The 17,419-nt window shown below is 32.6% G+C and overlaps 1 protein-coding gene across 1 annotated transcript; it reads left to right on the plus strand.

Moving 5' to 3' along the window:
* The first annotated feature begins 12,006 nt into the window (after nt 1–12,006).
* On the plus strand, nt 12,007–13,669 carry LOC124918926 (13S globulin seed storage protein 1-like). Its single transcript, XM_047459001.1, has 4 exons — nt 12,007–12,334; nt 12,439–12,671; nt 12,770–13,198; nt 13,278–13,669. Exons 1-4 carry the CDS (start codon nt 12,007–12,009, stop codon nt 13,653–13,655), a joined length of 1,368 nt encoding a protein of 455 aa, XP_047314957.1. The 3' UTR covers nt 13,656–13,669.
* The last annotated feature ends 3,750 nt before the right edge of the window (nt 13,670–17,419 follow it).

The following is a 17,419-nucleotide window of genomic DNA, read 5'->3' on the forward strand; positions in this document are numbered from 1 at the left end:
GTTTATTTTATGAACCACAAGTCTGAAGGATTTGTTATTTTAAAGAAGTGGAAGACTTTGGTTGAAAATGAAACAAATGAGAATGTTAAGTGCTTAAGATCTATCAACGGAGGTGAATACGTCAATTCTGATTTCAGAGAGTATTGTGTTGTGAATGAGAACAATATGGTGAAGATTGTTCCTCAAACGCCTCAAGAGAATGGAGTAATTGAATGGATGAATTGAACATTGAACGAGCGTGCTATAAGCATAAAATTGTATGCAAGGCTTCCTAAAAGTTTCTAAGCAAAAGCTATCAACATCGTTGCCTTCTTAATAAACAAATGACTATTTATTCCTCTTGAATTTAGAATTCCTAAAGAAGCTTGTATCAATAAAAAGGTAAATCTTTCTTATTTTAAAATGTTTGGTTGTTTATCATATGATCATATTAATGAATGTGATAGGAGAAAACTTGAGCCAAAGTCTAATAAATGTTTTTTTCACTGTTATGGTGATATCGAGTTTGATTATCATTTCTGGAATAATCAAAATCAGAAGATCATTCGTATCAGAAACGTTATCTTCAATGAATAAGTTCTCTAAAAAGATTGTGTTGGAAAGACATCGGATGATGATTCTAAATTGGAAGAGACTAGTACGGTCTATTTGAGAGATTTTTCAGCTAAATATATATCGATTGTTGAAGAAAATCAATGTATTGTTGAAGATTACATCGTTGAGAACGTGACCCTAGAGGCAAATCAGAAAGCACTGAATATACAGTTGAGAAGTTTGTCAATAAATTGAAACCAAGCGAGAGGTAGTCCACATCTTTGAACTATATCTTGTTGACATATAGAGACAAATACTATGAGGAAGAAATATAATATGATGAATTAGTTAAGTAGGAGTCAGCGATGAAAAATGATATAGAATTTTGGGAGCTCACTAAGCTACCAAAGGGAAATAAAACACTTCACAACAAATGTATCTTCAAGATTAAAGAAGAACATGATTAAATCATGAGGTACACGACAATGTTGGTTGTGAAATGATTTCAACAGAAATAAGGTATTGATTGTAATGAGATCCTCTCTCTAGTGGTCAAATTAATGACAATCAGAACTATTTTGAGTTTACTTGTGAAAGAAGACCTTCATCTTCAATAAATGGATGTCAAACTGATTTTCTTCACGGTGATTTGGATGAAGAGATTTATATGTGACAACCACAAAGCTTTTAAATCAAAGGAAAATATGAGCTTATGTGTAAGATTCAGAAGAGTTTGTATGGTTTGAAACAGGTTCAAAGGCAATGGTACAAGAAGTTCGATAACTTCATGAAAAATAACAATTTTTTAAGGTGTGAAACTGATCATTGTTGCTATATCAAGAGGTTTGATAAATAGTACATTATACTACTCAAGCTAGAGCAAGCTTGCATTAAATTAACAAGCTAAAGAAATAGTTGTCTGAGAAGTTTGCAATGAAAGATTTAGGTGCTGCAAAACAAATCATTAGGTTGAGAATTTTCAGGGATGAAGAAGTTCTCAAGCTGTCACAAGAAGAATATGTGAATAAAGTTTTTAGCATATTCAACTTGTACGATGCAAAATTATTTACTACCCTCTTAGCTAGTCACTTCGGACTATCTAAAGATCATCCGCCTTCAACAATGGATGAGAACAATTACATGGCCACAATTCCGTATGTTTCTACCATTGGTTGTATTATGTATGTGATGATTTGCACACAACCAGACATAACATATTCAATGTGAGTTGTTAGCAGATTTATGAACAACCCGAGAAGACAACATTGGGAATTAATATAGTGGATACTACAATATTTAAGAGGAAATATGGGTCTTACTTTGTGTTTTCAAAAGTCTAATATGAGTTTGGAAGTATATATATATACATACATATATATATATACACGTATACATACGTATACATACATATATATATATATATATACGTATACATACATATACGTATACATACATATATATATACATATACATACATATATATATACATATACATACATATATATATACATATACATACATATATATATATACATATACATATATATACATATACATATATATACATATATATATATATATATACATATATATATATATATATGCTGAAAATAGTGGTGATGTTGATAGTAGGAAGAGCACAACATTGTACATTTATACTCTAGGAGGTAATACAATTAGTTGAGTTTCAAAACTATAGGAGATTGTTGCTCTTTCTAATTGTGAGGCAGGGTATGTTACTATGATAGAGGTTACTAAAGAGATGATGTAGTTGCAACCATTTTTTGCGAGAATTAGGTAAGTCTACGAGGAAAGTATATTGCGATGTGATAGTAAGAATGTCATTCATTTGGCAAAGAATCCAGTTTATCATGGCTGCACAAAGCATATACATGTTCGTTATTATTTTATCCGATCAGCTTTAGTAAATGAAGTGTTAGCTCTTGAGAAAATTCCCAGGAGTGAGAATCCAAACTAAGACAAACGAGAAACTAAAGTTGTGTGTAACTTCAGTTGGTTTTCTTTGTTAAGACACCGGATAGAAAGCCGCTACCGATCGAGTTAAGATGAAATTAGTCTCTAAATGGGAGATTGTTGAAGTCTACACTTATAATAAATTTTAAAAGTTAATTATAGTTTATTGGGTTTCTGTTTGAGTTTGGGCTTGTGCCTGACAAAGAGTTATTTAATTTTTATTACCAGAATGTTTATCATATAAATATGTTATTGTTAAGGGTTTAGATTGATAAAATAAAATTCTAAAGAGAAAAAGGGTGAGACAAAACTTTGTATTCATTCTTTTTTTTCATAGTGAAATTTGTTGGCGGTTGAAGTGGACGTAACTCATTTGAGTGAATTATTATAAATATGTATTTTTTTTCCTTACTTTTTATAGATCGTTTTCAAATCAGATTTAGGGAATCTAAATACTAATATTTATTAGTATTTAGTTGATGAGGTCAACTCTAGCCAGCAAGGACCGTGATGGTGGGCACCGGGTCCGCTTATTTTGTTATTAGGTTAGCTAGATTTGCTTCTACATTAAATTTGGGTCTGGAAATCAATTGTTAATCAATTTTAGAAAACACTTTTAATTTGGAGTGTTTTTCAATTTGAATTTATAACCTTCGTTGTAATACTATCCAATCAACATATCCGTTATACTGTCAGGACTTAGGTGGGTTTTAGTCTTTGTAAAAAATTTAAGGTAAAAATTGATATGATTCACTATTTTTTTTATTTAATTTAATAAATTATTTCTCTAATTTAATAAAGAAGAAACAAAACTCACAATTATTCATTGTTTTATCAATTTTTTTTTCTTAAGCTCGCACTAAATGTTTTTCAACTCAACACTAACTTTAAATCTTGGATTCGTCCCTATTAACATTATCTGAATATTAACATTATTTGAATCATTATCTAAATATTAACATTATCTGAATCGAAAAACATTTGATTTGTCGAACTTAGTCTTTTGATATAATAAAATTTATATATTAGGGTCGGATTTATGATTTTTTTCTAAATTTTGGTCTCAATATTTTTTTTCTTAAAACTTAACCAAAGTACTAATCCTACCTTCAAAATATTAATTTTGTGATGACAAAAATCTATAAAGTTTGTGAAAGATTTTTTATTATTTTTGGAATTGTTGATTGTTACCTACGTTAAACAATTTTATTATTAATTTTTAATTATTATTATATTTATTTAGTATAAAAGGTTATTTTTAATAAAAATTATTTATAAGAAAGGAAATTTGAGAAAAAAAAAAGTAATTAGTTGAAAAAAAAATTATTTAAATTTACCAAACATCCTACTAGCATATTGATAAAATATTATACATTTTTTGAAACAACTCTGACACTTGAATTGTGGAGCAGAACCCGTTTCTGAATGCATTTTTTCCGAAAACTATTTTTAATTTATAAATTTGGTTAATATTTATATTAATTTTATTATATTTATTTAATTAATAATTAATAATTAATTATAATTGAATAATATAGTAAAAGTTAAGATTTGATATTTGATATTTTTATTATTAATTAGTTTTAAAAAAAATAGTATATATTAAAAATAAAAAAATATCGTTTATGTTTAAGTATAACGATAAAGTATAATATACCAATAAAAAAAATTAGAAAAAACAGTTAAATGTATCATTTTAGATTTTACCATAATTTGAAAATATTTAATTATAAATAATGGTTATCCTAATATAATATATGTGAATATTATTAATAGTTTTTTTATGTATAATTTATGATAATGATATATAAATTTTTTTTTTAAACATATAAATTTTAATAAATCAATATATAATTAATAGTATATTATTTAAAGATATTTAATTATAAAATTATATAAAATATTTTAAGTTTTTTCTAAATTATCTAAAACAAATGAAGAATAAAAGATTAAAATAATTATAATGAACAATTAAAAAATTGTGGAGTAAACTTTAAATTTTTTGTTTGAAATAATATATATATATATATATATATATATTTTTAATTTAATTAATAAATATATATGAAAAATTTTCTAATGATTTAATAAAATTATAACAATTTTTAAATAAATTATAAAACTAATTAGACAAAACAATGAAACATATAAATAAAATCAAACATAATTTAAAATTATTATTAATTATTTTTAAAGAGACGTCAGTTGGAATTGAGCTGGCCCAACCACTCCAACCCCATTTAAATAGGAAGTGTTTTCAAATAATTTCCCATTTGGATGCATAAATGTGTTAGAGGCATTGTAATCGTTCCCGACATTAATCCGATATTTTGGAAAACTAAACTTCGGTTCAACCTGTTCAAAAACTGACTTTACAACTTTGTCATTAGTTTGAAGAAATATTTAGAGCTAATTCAGGTTGTCCATCAAATTGAAACACAAATCTGGAATTTGACTTCGCTTGGACTCTCAAATTCAACATGGTTTTAGAACCTTTCTTTAATCGATGTAAAAGACAATAAGGTCTCAAGTCTCAACATTAAAAACCCAAGGGTACCAAAACGGAACCCAAAAACTTCTTCGTACAAAACCCTCCACGAGATGTATAAACCTCAACCTTCAAACAACATGATTTCGATATCAACCATTTATCCATATGAGATTGGCTTAAAGTGAAACCGGCGGCGGCGACCAGAGAATGAAAATATCGTTTATAGGGAGGGACAAGGGCGAATCCAGGATTTTTTTTCACTAGGCTAAAGATTATATATTAATACACTGTTACGAAAAGGGTAAGCTAATGGGTAAACTCAACCCGTATTACCTAACTTATACTTAACCCAAATTAAATTTACTAAACTCATAATTCAACCCATATTATTCACTAATTGGTTTGGGTATGAATTGAGTTAGATATGGAATGAATAACTCAAACTAATTTTGTATTTTTTATGTTTTTCCGTTTAACACTTATTTAATTCGTTTAACATATTTTTGATATATTAAATATGATTTTTTTAACTCATTTAAAAATTTTGATCCATTATTATCATTCAACACGTTTTTGACTCGTTTAACATATTTTGACTAATTTAATACTTTTTTAGCCCGTTTAGGCTTGTCGAATTCTATTTAAGATTTTTTGAGTTAAGATTGTGGTGGTTTATTTTTTTTATATAAATTTAACTTTATGTATGTTTGATTGTATAAACATGAGAATTTATAATGTTACTATCACTCCATGATTTATATTTTTCATACTCGCACTCAAATTGGACTATAAAATGTTCACATAAATAAATTCAAATCCATTTTGTTTGTATTTTTTTAGTTGATCACATTATGTCGTTTATTTAAACAAGACCAAATAAGTATTTTTATCATCCATCAGTGTCTGGATGATGCTGCTTTTAAGAAAGTAGCAAAGGCCTCAACGTCGAAGGAGGCATGGGAAATTCTAGAAAATTTCCACAAAGGAGTTGTTAATGTAAAAAAGGTGTGACTTCAGATCTTATGGGGAGAATTTGAAGCTCTTCATCAAGAATCATTGGAGTCTGTTTCAGACTATTTCACGCGGATCTTATCTATCATCAACTACATGAAGAGAAATGGAAAAAGAATAGAAGACGTTCGAGTAATAAAAAAAAATTTGTTCTCTACTTCAAAGAGTTGATGATGTAGTGGTTGCAATCGAAGAGAACAGAGATATAGAGAAACTCTCAATTGACAAATTAAATAGATCGTTACGGGTACACACGAGGAACGGATTAACAAACACAAAAAATATTCTTTGGAGTAAGCCCTTCAAGTCAAGCATTCGTTTGGAGAAAAGGGGAGCGTAGTTCATCAAGGCCACGGTTGAGGTCGAGGTTATTCTCGTGATGGTGGTCGAGGACGTGGCAGAAATCCAGACGCTGAAAAAGAAAATGATGAAAAGCCTTAAGGAAATGCAATAGGAAGAGAAAGAGAAAGAGGACGCGGACAAGGACAAGGAAGTGATAAATACGAGAAGGAATACGAAAATTCGTGCGTTGAGTGCTATAATTATCACAAATTGGGTCATTATGTTCGTGATTGCTGGTATGTCGAAGATGAGAAAGTAGAAGTCAATCTGACAGAAGAGAAAGAAATAGAGGAGTCGACGTTGTTGTTGGTACTAAATCAAGAAGTTATTGGAGGAGAAAGTCAATGGTATCTTGACAATGGTGCGAGTAACCACATGTGTGGCGACAAGTCAAAATTCGTTGAGATTGAGAAAAAAGAAGCCAGAAATATCACGTTCGGAGATGTTTCGAAAATTCAAATTGAAGGAAAAAATACTATTTTGATTTGGTTGAAGGATGGTAGACACATATTTATTTTCAATGTCTATTATGTCCCTAAATTAAAAGATAATATTTTAAGTTTAGGGCAACTCATGGAAAAAGGCTACTAAATTTTAATGAAGAATCGTGATCTTTGGGTACGAGACGGAAGTGTTAACCTAATTGCGAAGGTGACAATGTTAAAGAATATAATGTTTTCGCTCCCTATTCAAACCGAAGGGCCAAATCGCTTGCAAGTGTCTGTGATGGATCCAGCGTGGTGTTAGCACATGAGGATGGGACATCTAAATTTTGGTGGCCTAAAAATGATGCCCGAAAAGAAAATGGTGAAGGGAATGACTTTGATAAATCATCCAGATTAAATTTATGAAGTGTGTCTTTTAGGAAAACATACTAGAGAAAGTTTTCCGAAGGAAACAACGTCAAGAGCAACAAAGCTGCTCGAATTAATTCATGTCGATGTGTGTGGACCAATCAAATCATTGTCTTATGGTTAAAGTAATTATATATTACTTTTCATCGACGATTTTAGCCGGAAGACTTGTGGTTTATTTCTTGAAAGAAAATCCAAGACTTTTGATACTTTTAAGAATTTCAAAACTTTGGTGGAGAAAAAGTCTGGCTATATGATTAGGGCGTTGAGAACCGATAGGGGTGGAGAATTTACTTCTGATGCCTTTAATTCAGTGAAGAAAATGGCATTAGGCGTTTCTTCACAACTCCAAGATTTCCATAGCAAAATGGAGTGACTGGAAGGAAGAATCGATTTATCCTCAACATGTCTTAGAACATTATAAAACATAAGAAGATGCCAAAAGAATTTTGGGTAGAAGTATTGGCTTGTGCAGTGTATCTCCTTCATAGTTGTTTGACCAAAAGTGTGAAAAATCTAACACCAATTGAAGCTTGGAGCGGAAAGAAGCCAGATGTATCTCACCTAAGGATTTTTGGGAGTATTGCCTACAAACATGTGTCGAAGCAAGAGAGAAACAAATTTGATGATAGAAGCGCGAAGTTTGTGTTCATCGGCTTTGACGGAAAATCATAAGGGTATAAGCTCTATAATCTTGTCAACGAAAAGATGGTTGTGAGTCGTGATGTGAAGTTCGATGAAGATGCTTCTTAGAGTTGGGAAGTTAATGAAGATTCCGTCAACAAATTATTCCCATTCTTCGATGAGGACAATCAAGGAGAAAAAACATGATAGCCTGCAGTTCCTACGACAACACCAAACATATGTTCTAGTGCATCTTCATCAAGTGGAAGCCCTAATGAAGGATCACGAAGGATGAAAACTATCTAAAAACTTTACGAAAATACAGAGACAATGAATGATGTCTTTATGTTCTGTCTTTTAGCTGAAATAACGCCTTTGAGTTTTGAAGAGGCTAACAAAGAGAAGAAATGAGACAAGCTATGGAAGAGGAAATTTGAGTCATTAAAAGAAACAATACATGTGAACTCACTTCTCTTCATGTGTGTCAGAAGTTCATTGGTGTCAAGTAGATATTCAAATTGAAAAAGAATACCAAAAGTGTTGTCGAAAAATATAAAGCGAGATTAGTCGTCAAAAAGCATGCAGAATGACACGAAGTGAACTATGATGAAGTATTTGCTCTAATTGCTCGTCTAGAATAATCAAATTTTTTGTTTCACTAACGGCACAAAGAAATTGGAAAATATTCCAATTGAATGTCAAGTTATCATTTCTTAACGGTTTCCTTGAGGAGGAAGTTTTTGTGGAGCAACCAAAAGGCTATGTGATGAAAGGACAAGAAGGAAATGTATTAAAGTTGAAGAGGGCTTTGTATGGTCTCGAACAAGTGCCTTTTGCCTCTACATAGATGATCTTATTTTCACTTGAAATAATTCAAGTCTCTTTGAAGATTTCAAGAATGATATGGCCCGAGAATTTGAGATGAAAAATATTGGTTTGATGTCATTTTATCTCGAATTAGAAGTGCGTCAATAGGATGATGGAACTTTTGTTGGGCAACAATCATGTGTGAAGAAAGTTCTGGATAGATTCAATATGTCGAATAGCAAACCAATTGCTACTCCTATGAAGGTTGGATCTAAATTGAGTAAGAACGAAAAAGGAGAAAAAGTGGATCCAACATTGTTCAAAAGTCTCGTTGGATGTCTAAGATATTTGACATGTACTTGGCCAAATATTCTTTTTAATGTGGGAATTATTAGTCGATTCATGGAGGTTCCCACGACGGAGCACATGAAGGCGGCAAAGAGGATATTGAGATATTTGAAACGTACTATTAATTTTGGACTATTTTATTCATCAACCAAGGAATTTCAACTTGTTGGATATTCCGATAGTGATTTTTCCAGAGATATAGATGATCAGAATAGCACAACTGAATTTGTGTTTTGTATTGGGTCTAATGTAATCTCATGGAGTTCGAAGAAATAAACGATAGTCTCGCTATCATCTTGTGAAACTAAATATGTCGCGACGACAACATGCATTTTTCACGCAATCTCTCTAAGAAGAATGTTGAAGGAGATGGGTTTGTTAGAGAATGAATCAACCATAATTTTTGTCGACAACAAGTCTACTCAAGCTCTAGTAAGGAATCATGTTTTTCATGATCGAAGTAAACACATCAATACACGATATCACTTCATCCGAGAAAGTATTACAAAAAAAGAGATTAGACTTGAATATGTAAAATATGTACGTTGATCAAATTGCAGATATTTTTACAAAGCATCTTGGAATGGAAGTTGAAAATTGCCGATATTTAATGATCAAATTAGACGTTATTATATTTTTTTAATAGGTGTATTAATTAGAATTAAAAGTCTAATTAATATTAGACATTATTATCTTTTTTTAATAGGGGTCTTAATTAACCTTAATTCTGGCCATTTAAGAATTTTTTTTTCTAGTATAAATAGAGTATCTGTATTTGTAGAAAAAAATATGAATTGAAATAAGACCTCTTTCTCTTTCTTTTTAATCCTATATTGAGTTTGTGAGTGAATATGCTAATTGGCTACTAACGTTTCCAACAAAGTTACCACAACTGTATTAACTCCTAACAATCACTTTCATGTTATTTTTGATGGACCTCAACATTCTTATGGAAACATCAAAGACTCAATCCTTGTATTGGATCCATTACCCACACTCTACATAGTGTTCACTATGCTTCTCAATGTACAGAAAAAGAATCATAAACATTGAGAATGCTGATTACAACACTACAATATATGTAAAGAGATGAGATGAAGGATCCACAAAATGTTTCATATTTTTAGATCAAAGACAAGGGGTAACTAATAGGGGGAAGAACAACAAGAATATAACATGTTCACACAGTAGAATGAAGGGACATTTGAAAGAGTAGCTAGTGGTTCAAACTATTATGCTACCCTGAATGGTAGACAAATCCAAAGAAGAAGACTGAAATTCATTATGCTAACACATTCTCGGTTGATGAAGGAGGCACAATTGAAATCAGCAAAGAAGACTACAAGACCATTCAACATCTCATCAAACATATGTTAGGATAAAATAACAATGAAGCTGGACTTTGCAGCAGGTAAGTGTCATAACTCATATGGTTATAATATTTTTGAGCTTAGTTTGAGCATGAATTTTATAGATTATGGAAAACATTTATGACTAATAGACTCAAGATATAATAGTTTTTGTATTCACTTACAACTTTATAAAATTTTTTATCACAACATTATTATTTTGAATGCAAGATTAGTACTTAGGTTAAGTTCCAAGAAAAAAATATTTTAATACCAAAATTAAGAAAAAAAAACATTTATCTGATTCTAATATATAAAATTTATCGTATCAAAACACTACGTTCAGAAAATCGAATGTTTTTCGATTAAGATGATGTTGACAGAGATAAATCTAGAATTTAGAGTTTGTGTGAACTTACAAATATTTAGTGTATACAAAAAAAAAATAAAGAGAAAATGATTGATATAACGAATAAAAAGAATGTGGATTTTGATTCTTCTTTTTGAAATTATAAAAATAAATATTAAATTAAATTTAAAAAGTTAGATATTTAAAAGAAACCTAACCTCGCCTCGTGGTGTGGCTTGAGATCCAGACTAAAATTCAGACTTACCTGTAAACGATAGATGAGGAGAGGTGGGCGACCGACGTCAGGGCGACGACCAATCTCGGTCGAAGAGGATTTGACTGCAACCATTCCTCACACAGCAACACGCGATCCAGAGGACGCACCGCAATCTGCTTATGAATGATCTAATCAGGGATTCTGCGGCACTATCGTCGTGTCGTTCGTGGAGATTGTGTAGTTTGTGTCGATCGTGACGTCGATTGTGCAGTATTGACTGTATCGCTCGTGTCGCGGCAGTTATAACAATGCGCGATTAGTACGATTGAAATCCTAGTTGTGCTTGTGAAAAGGGATTCCACGGCACTGTCGATCATGTCGTTCGTAAAGATCATGTCGTTCGTGCCGATCGTGTCGTTCGTAAAGATCCTGTCGATCGTGCCGATCGTGTTGATCATGCCAATCGTGTTTCAATCAACGAACAACAATTTCTTGATTTTCCAGAGATTCGATTGAATTTCTGATTTGTTATTATTGCTGGATAGAATGATGTGCACGTTCTTGGAGAAGAATTTCAAGACTCTGTCGTCGAAAATTTCGTCGGAAAATTCTCACCGGAAATCTCCTGAGTTGCGCTTCTTGTGGAATGTTAGGATTTTGTACGTGTTAAGTATGTTAAAAATATGAAAACGTGTTAACATATCAAATAGATAAATAATAGAATTTAATGAAAGACAGATGAATCCAAATATTAAATAATGAATTTGGTGCAGGAAACGATTCCCCACAATTCTTTTTGTCCTCAGATCGATGCATGATGAACAAACAACTCAATGCATGGCTACGGTACACTAGAAACTAACACATGTTAATTTGTCAGCTGGTCCCAAAAGAATGAGTACAATTACATGCGTTGCATCAAATTATCGCCACATTCTCAATTGATGTGTAATTCATATAAAGGATATATATAAAACATGCATGTTGCATGCAATTAATGTGTCAAGTGCAATAATTTACGTGTCGAATATAAAATTATCCTGTTTCAACTATAAATAAGCATTACCCATCATCATCATCTCATCAACCTTAGCTAGTAAACAAAAATGGCTTTCCTCTCTCTAGGTCTGTTCCTTATGGTCCTCTTCCATGGCTGCACCGCCCAGTTCAGCCCTCATCAGAATCAATGGCAGGCCTTAGGCGGTGCCCAAAGACACAGGCTCCAGGCAAGAACCAGCTGCGACATAGACCGCATCAGCGCCCGCGAGCCCAACCGCAGGTTCTCTGCCGAAGCCGGAGAGACCGAAATCTGGGACCTAGAAAATGAAGAGTTCCTATGTGCAGGTTTTGTAGCCATCCGCTACACCATCCAGCCACGTGGACTTCTCTTGCCATCCTACACAAATGCCCCTCAAATCTCTTACGTCATTCGAGGTATTATAAATTGTATTATTATATAATTAATTAATTAAGCATAAATTGTATGTATGTATGTATGTATGTATAATAAATAAATGTTACGATGAATGAATTAACAGGCAAAGGTATCCAAGGGGCTGTCATTCCAGGCTGCGCTGAGACATTCGAATCCAGTCAAGAATCCGGTTTTCCCGACCGCCACCAGAAGGTTAGAGAAATCCGACAAGGTGATGTTTTGTCTGTCTTTCCCGGAATGACAACATGGGCCTTCAACAACGGCGAGAACCCTCTTGAGTTGATTTCGCTTCTCGATCTCAGCAACGATGCCAACCAGCTCGATCTCAAGATCAGAGTAATTAATTAATTATAATTAATTAATTCTATGTTTTGACAAATTAAAAGGTTAATTAATTAATTAAAAATAATGATAATTAATTAATTAATTAACAGAAATTCTTCTTGGCCGGAAACCCATCGGCGGCGAGAGGAGAAGAGCGCCACGGAGCCCAGACCAAAGAAGCCGGCAACGTTTTCAAGGGAATAGACGAGAAATTCTTGTCTGCCATTTTCAACGTGGATGTTGACACAGCAAGGAAACTAAAGGGAGATGAAGATAACAGAGGCAATATCGTCCGAGTTGAGAAAAACTTTGAAGTTGTATGCCCTAGTTACCAGGGAGAGGAAGCCGAAATGAGAGAGAGGAGACACAACGGTCTTGAAGAAACCGTTTGTACCATGAAGCTGAGTCAGAACATCGACAGTGCTCGTCGCGCTGACGTGTACAACCCACGTGGCGGACGACTCACCACCCTCAACTCTCACCATTTCCCCGCACTCAACACGATCCAACTCAGCGCCGAGAGAGGTGTTCTTTACAGGGTACGTATGTAAATCCATAAAATTAACAAAATGTACATTTTCTTTACAATTCAGCTAACTGATTTTTGTATGCCTGCAGAATGCTATATTGGCTCCATACTGGAACGTGAACGCGCACAGCATGGTGTATATACTACGTGGGAGCGGGAGGATGCAGATTGTGGGTAGCAAGGGAACAGTTTTCGATGAACAGGTTAAGGAAGGACAGATCGTGGTGGTGCCACAAGACTTTGCTTCCATTAAGAAGGCTAGCCAAGATGGCTTGGAATGGATCGCATTCAAGACTAGTGCCAATGCCATGACTAGCCCCATAGCCGGGAGGTTGTCTGTTTTCAGGGGACTGCCCGTGGATGTGCTGATGAATTCTTATGGAATCTCGAGGGAAGAGGCTAGGAACTTGAAGTTCAACAGGGAAGGTTTGAAGGTGTTTGGACCTGGATCCGCCACCAGATCATGAACTAGGGTTTAGGGTTTATGATAATATATGCATATACATGTTTTTATGTAATAACAATCAAGCTTTTGGTTATAGAGGCCTTGGTTAACAGAGGCTATTTCTTTTTGAATAAGATACAATATATGGTTCGTTGCATCCCCATACCTCTCAATCTTAAAGCTCATCCCACAATATTTTGTCAGTAGTGTAGTGGTATAGATAAGCCTCCACCAATTCTTTTGGAAGAGAGGTGAAAATCTAAGACCTCACCATACAATCGCCCTGTTTCACTACTCAATTTTCCTCAGATTTTCAGGTGGGCGTTTTATCTCTAAGTATAGTAGAAACGAAGAGAGTTCCAGAGAATCATTTAATAAAAATAATTAGATTTTTGTGGTTTATGATGATAAATTTTAATTTTTATTTGGTTATGGATTCTAATTTTAGTTATAAAAGCAGTTTGTTTAACAATTTTATTAACCAAAATTAGTACAGGTAATATTTTTTTCACATTTTTGTTTTTCTTTGGGGAGGGGACTATTCTCGGGACCGGCAATAGTTATGTAGAACTATCAATGTTTTCAACTTTATTACTAACAGAGGTGAGAATATTAATGTGTGCTATCATAGGTGTCTCCTTCAGTTATAATTCGGTAAAAATGGTGGAAAATAAGACTTTATATTAATATTTATTAATATATATATATTTTAAACTAAAACTTTTTTTTAGAAGATATAAAAAAGAAACTAATTATAGAGTTCCAAAATTTTGATATAATAACTTTTAAAATAAAATAAAAAGTGAAAAATATTTATTTATTCCATCATTGTTAATTAAACCTTGGAGGATGTTATATATTTGCATATATATATAAAGCACCAACTTGAAGGGTCAAATTAAACATAAATCCAAATTTTGAACATTTCACCTATAGTTATGTAATTTAAAGATAATTAATTAACTTAATTAAATTTAACATTATACTTATAGATCTCTATATTATTTATAAAATGAGTAATGATAGGGAGGCCGATTATGGGCCTCCGAGCGTACAAAGAATCCCCATTGCTGCCAAGAGAGTTTTGCCACGCTATAAAAAAAATTATATAAAAGAAAAATAAAAGTGAAAAATGAAAAAATAAAAACCTCTCTCTTTTCTCTATCCTCTCCGACGACGCCCAATTTCTTGTTACAAACCCTAGAACATATTCGGCTGCTCCCGAGATTCCTATCGACAATGGTCGGGATATAACTCCATATAAATACATATCGACGGTGGTCGGGATATAACTCCATATAAATACATATCGATGGTGGTCAGGTAACTCCAAATAACTAATATATTTTGATATTGTGTTTTTTTCATCGTTATCTTCTACTCGGCGTAGTTATCTTCTAATCAATACAACTTTATACTGACACAGTTATATTTAGTTGAATACACGGATATATTGAGCTCAATACAAGGATACATTGAGCTCAATATACCTTTATATTGAGTTAAATACTTGGATATATTAAGCTCAATACAACTTAGTTAATAAGTAATTAACAAGTCCATTGCCTCGTTATATAGAACTCATTTCCTAGTTATATTGAGTGTATTATCTCATTATATTTATCTAATTGACTCGTTATATTATGTTTGCTGATTCGTTATATTGAGTTGATTGTCTCGTTATATAGAGCGCATTGCCTAGTTATATTGAGTGTAATACGTCATTATATTTAGCTAATTGACTCGTTAAATAGAGCTCATTGTCTCGTTATATTGAGTGTATTGCCTAATTATATTTAGCTAATTGGCTCGTTAAATTTTGTTATAAAAGACAAATATGAATGAACCAGCAGATGCGCAACAATTCAATGGCCCGACTACTATACCACAAACAATAGACTTTACTCAAAATGATCCGACTATGATACCACAAACAATAGTCTCCACTCAATTTTCTTTTACCACATTATTGTAGTTATGTTATCATGTGTTTATGTTATAGATTATATTGAGCTTATTTCAGCGTTATATTGAGCTTATTTCAATGTTATATTGAGCTTATTTCAATGTTATATTAATATAATTCAGCGTTATACTGAGCATAATTCAGCGTTATATTGAGTTTCTTTCAGCGTTATACTGAGCATTAATTCAGCGTTATATTGAGCTCGATACACCTTTATATTGAGCTCGATAAACCTTTATATTGAGCTCAATATAGCGTTATATTGAGGTCAATATACCTTTATATTGAGGTCAATACACAGTTATATTGAGCTCAATACAGCGTTATATTGAGCTCAATACAACGTTATATTGAGTTCAATACACAGATATATTAAGCTCAATACACGATTATATTTGATAAATACACGATTATAAACATTCTAAATATTATAAAAAAAAATGTATAAATATTTTAAACTAATGGATAAACATTCTAAATAGTTTAACTAGAACTTGGAAGATATAAATTCAAAATGGCTCGTTCATTATCGTGGGTGTTGATGGGAATTTTAAATATTTGGTGATGTAACGAATCCTCAAACAATGCATATTATTGGCAGCATCTTTCGGATTCGTCCATAAATTCAATTCTTACAATTCACCGTTGTAAGTCTCCATGTGCCTCATGGTAAAAATTCTACAATCAGTTGCGTTTTTAGTATCCTGCCACTTCACTTCAATTTCGATAGTAAGGTTATGTTTTTCATACTTATATTCAAATGTTGTACTTTTTGGGAGACACCGATTGTCTATGACATCCACTTTGTATTTACATTTCTCATTCTTTCGAATGAGGTTGAAAACAACGAAGTAAAAATGGTGATGACTACCAATCAGAAGAAAAATATGCATGCAAATAAAAAATATATTTAAGTAATGCACTCAAGATATCTACCACTTAAGCTCTATATATATATCACTTAAACATCATATATTTACCACTTGAGCTCAATATATATACCACTTGTGACGGTTAAGTCATTCAACCGTCACACCATCGTACGGTTGTCATGAAAGGGCGCCAATTTTTTCCTCTAAAAGTAATGGCGGTAAAAAGTTGACGGTAACTTTAGGCGGTAACATTTGGGCGGTAACTTTGGGCAGTTATTTTAGGCGGTTGTCTTAGGCGGTAAGTAACATTAGTGTGAAAATGTTTTGCAGCGGTATAAATTTGAACTAAATTTAACAATACGCATTTTATAAGAACCATCTAAAATAAAAATATTGATAATCATAGATCGGTTAGATTTGAAAGTACAACAGCCGGTACAAAAAGTTAGCCGATTTGTTCATGAAATGCAAATACATAGAAATAATTTCAAGGCCTAGCCTTCTACCCTCCTAATCCAATTTTCAACTGATTCCTTGGTCAGGATATTGGCCGAGGTAATTGGAGATCCCGGTCCGAGATTTGGATTGAGACTTCGATGTAGTCGGCTAAGTTGAGGCGCGTAGCCGAACCTAATTCCAGGAGACTGAATCATCATCTTCAAGTTGTTGAAGATGATAGAAGCCCAGTTGATGGTAGTGCTGCAGACGGTTGAGATCATCATCTCATAGACCTTCCAAGTGTAGAACTGGTTAGGTATTTGACACATGATGGATCTGTGGATGATGTCGTGAAGAATTTGGATATGGGGAGCGAGGTTGGATTTGAGTTCGTGGTTGCTAACCGGACTCAAAGAGTTGGAGAAAAGTATGAAAATTCCTCATTTGCATTGGTGAGAGGAGGGAGAAAATCCAAAAAACCTTCGGTTGGTAGATCGAAGAACCAAATGA

This window comes from Impatiens glandulifera, chromosome 1 (genome assembly GCF_907164915.1).
Source record: "Impatiens glandulifera chromosome 1, dImpGla2.1, whole genome shotgun sequence".
Lineage (NCBI taxonomy): Eukaryota > Viridiplantae > Streptophyta > Magnoliopsida > Ericales > Balsaminaceae > Impatiens > Impatiens glandulifera.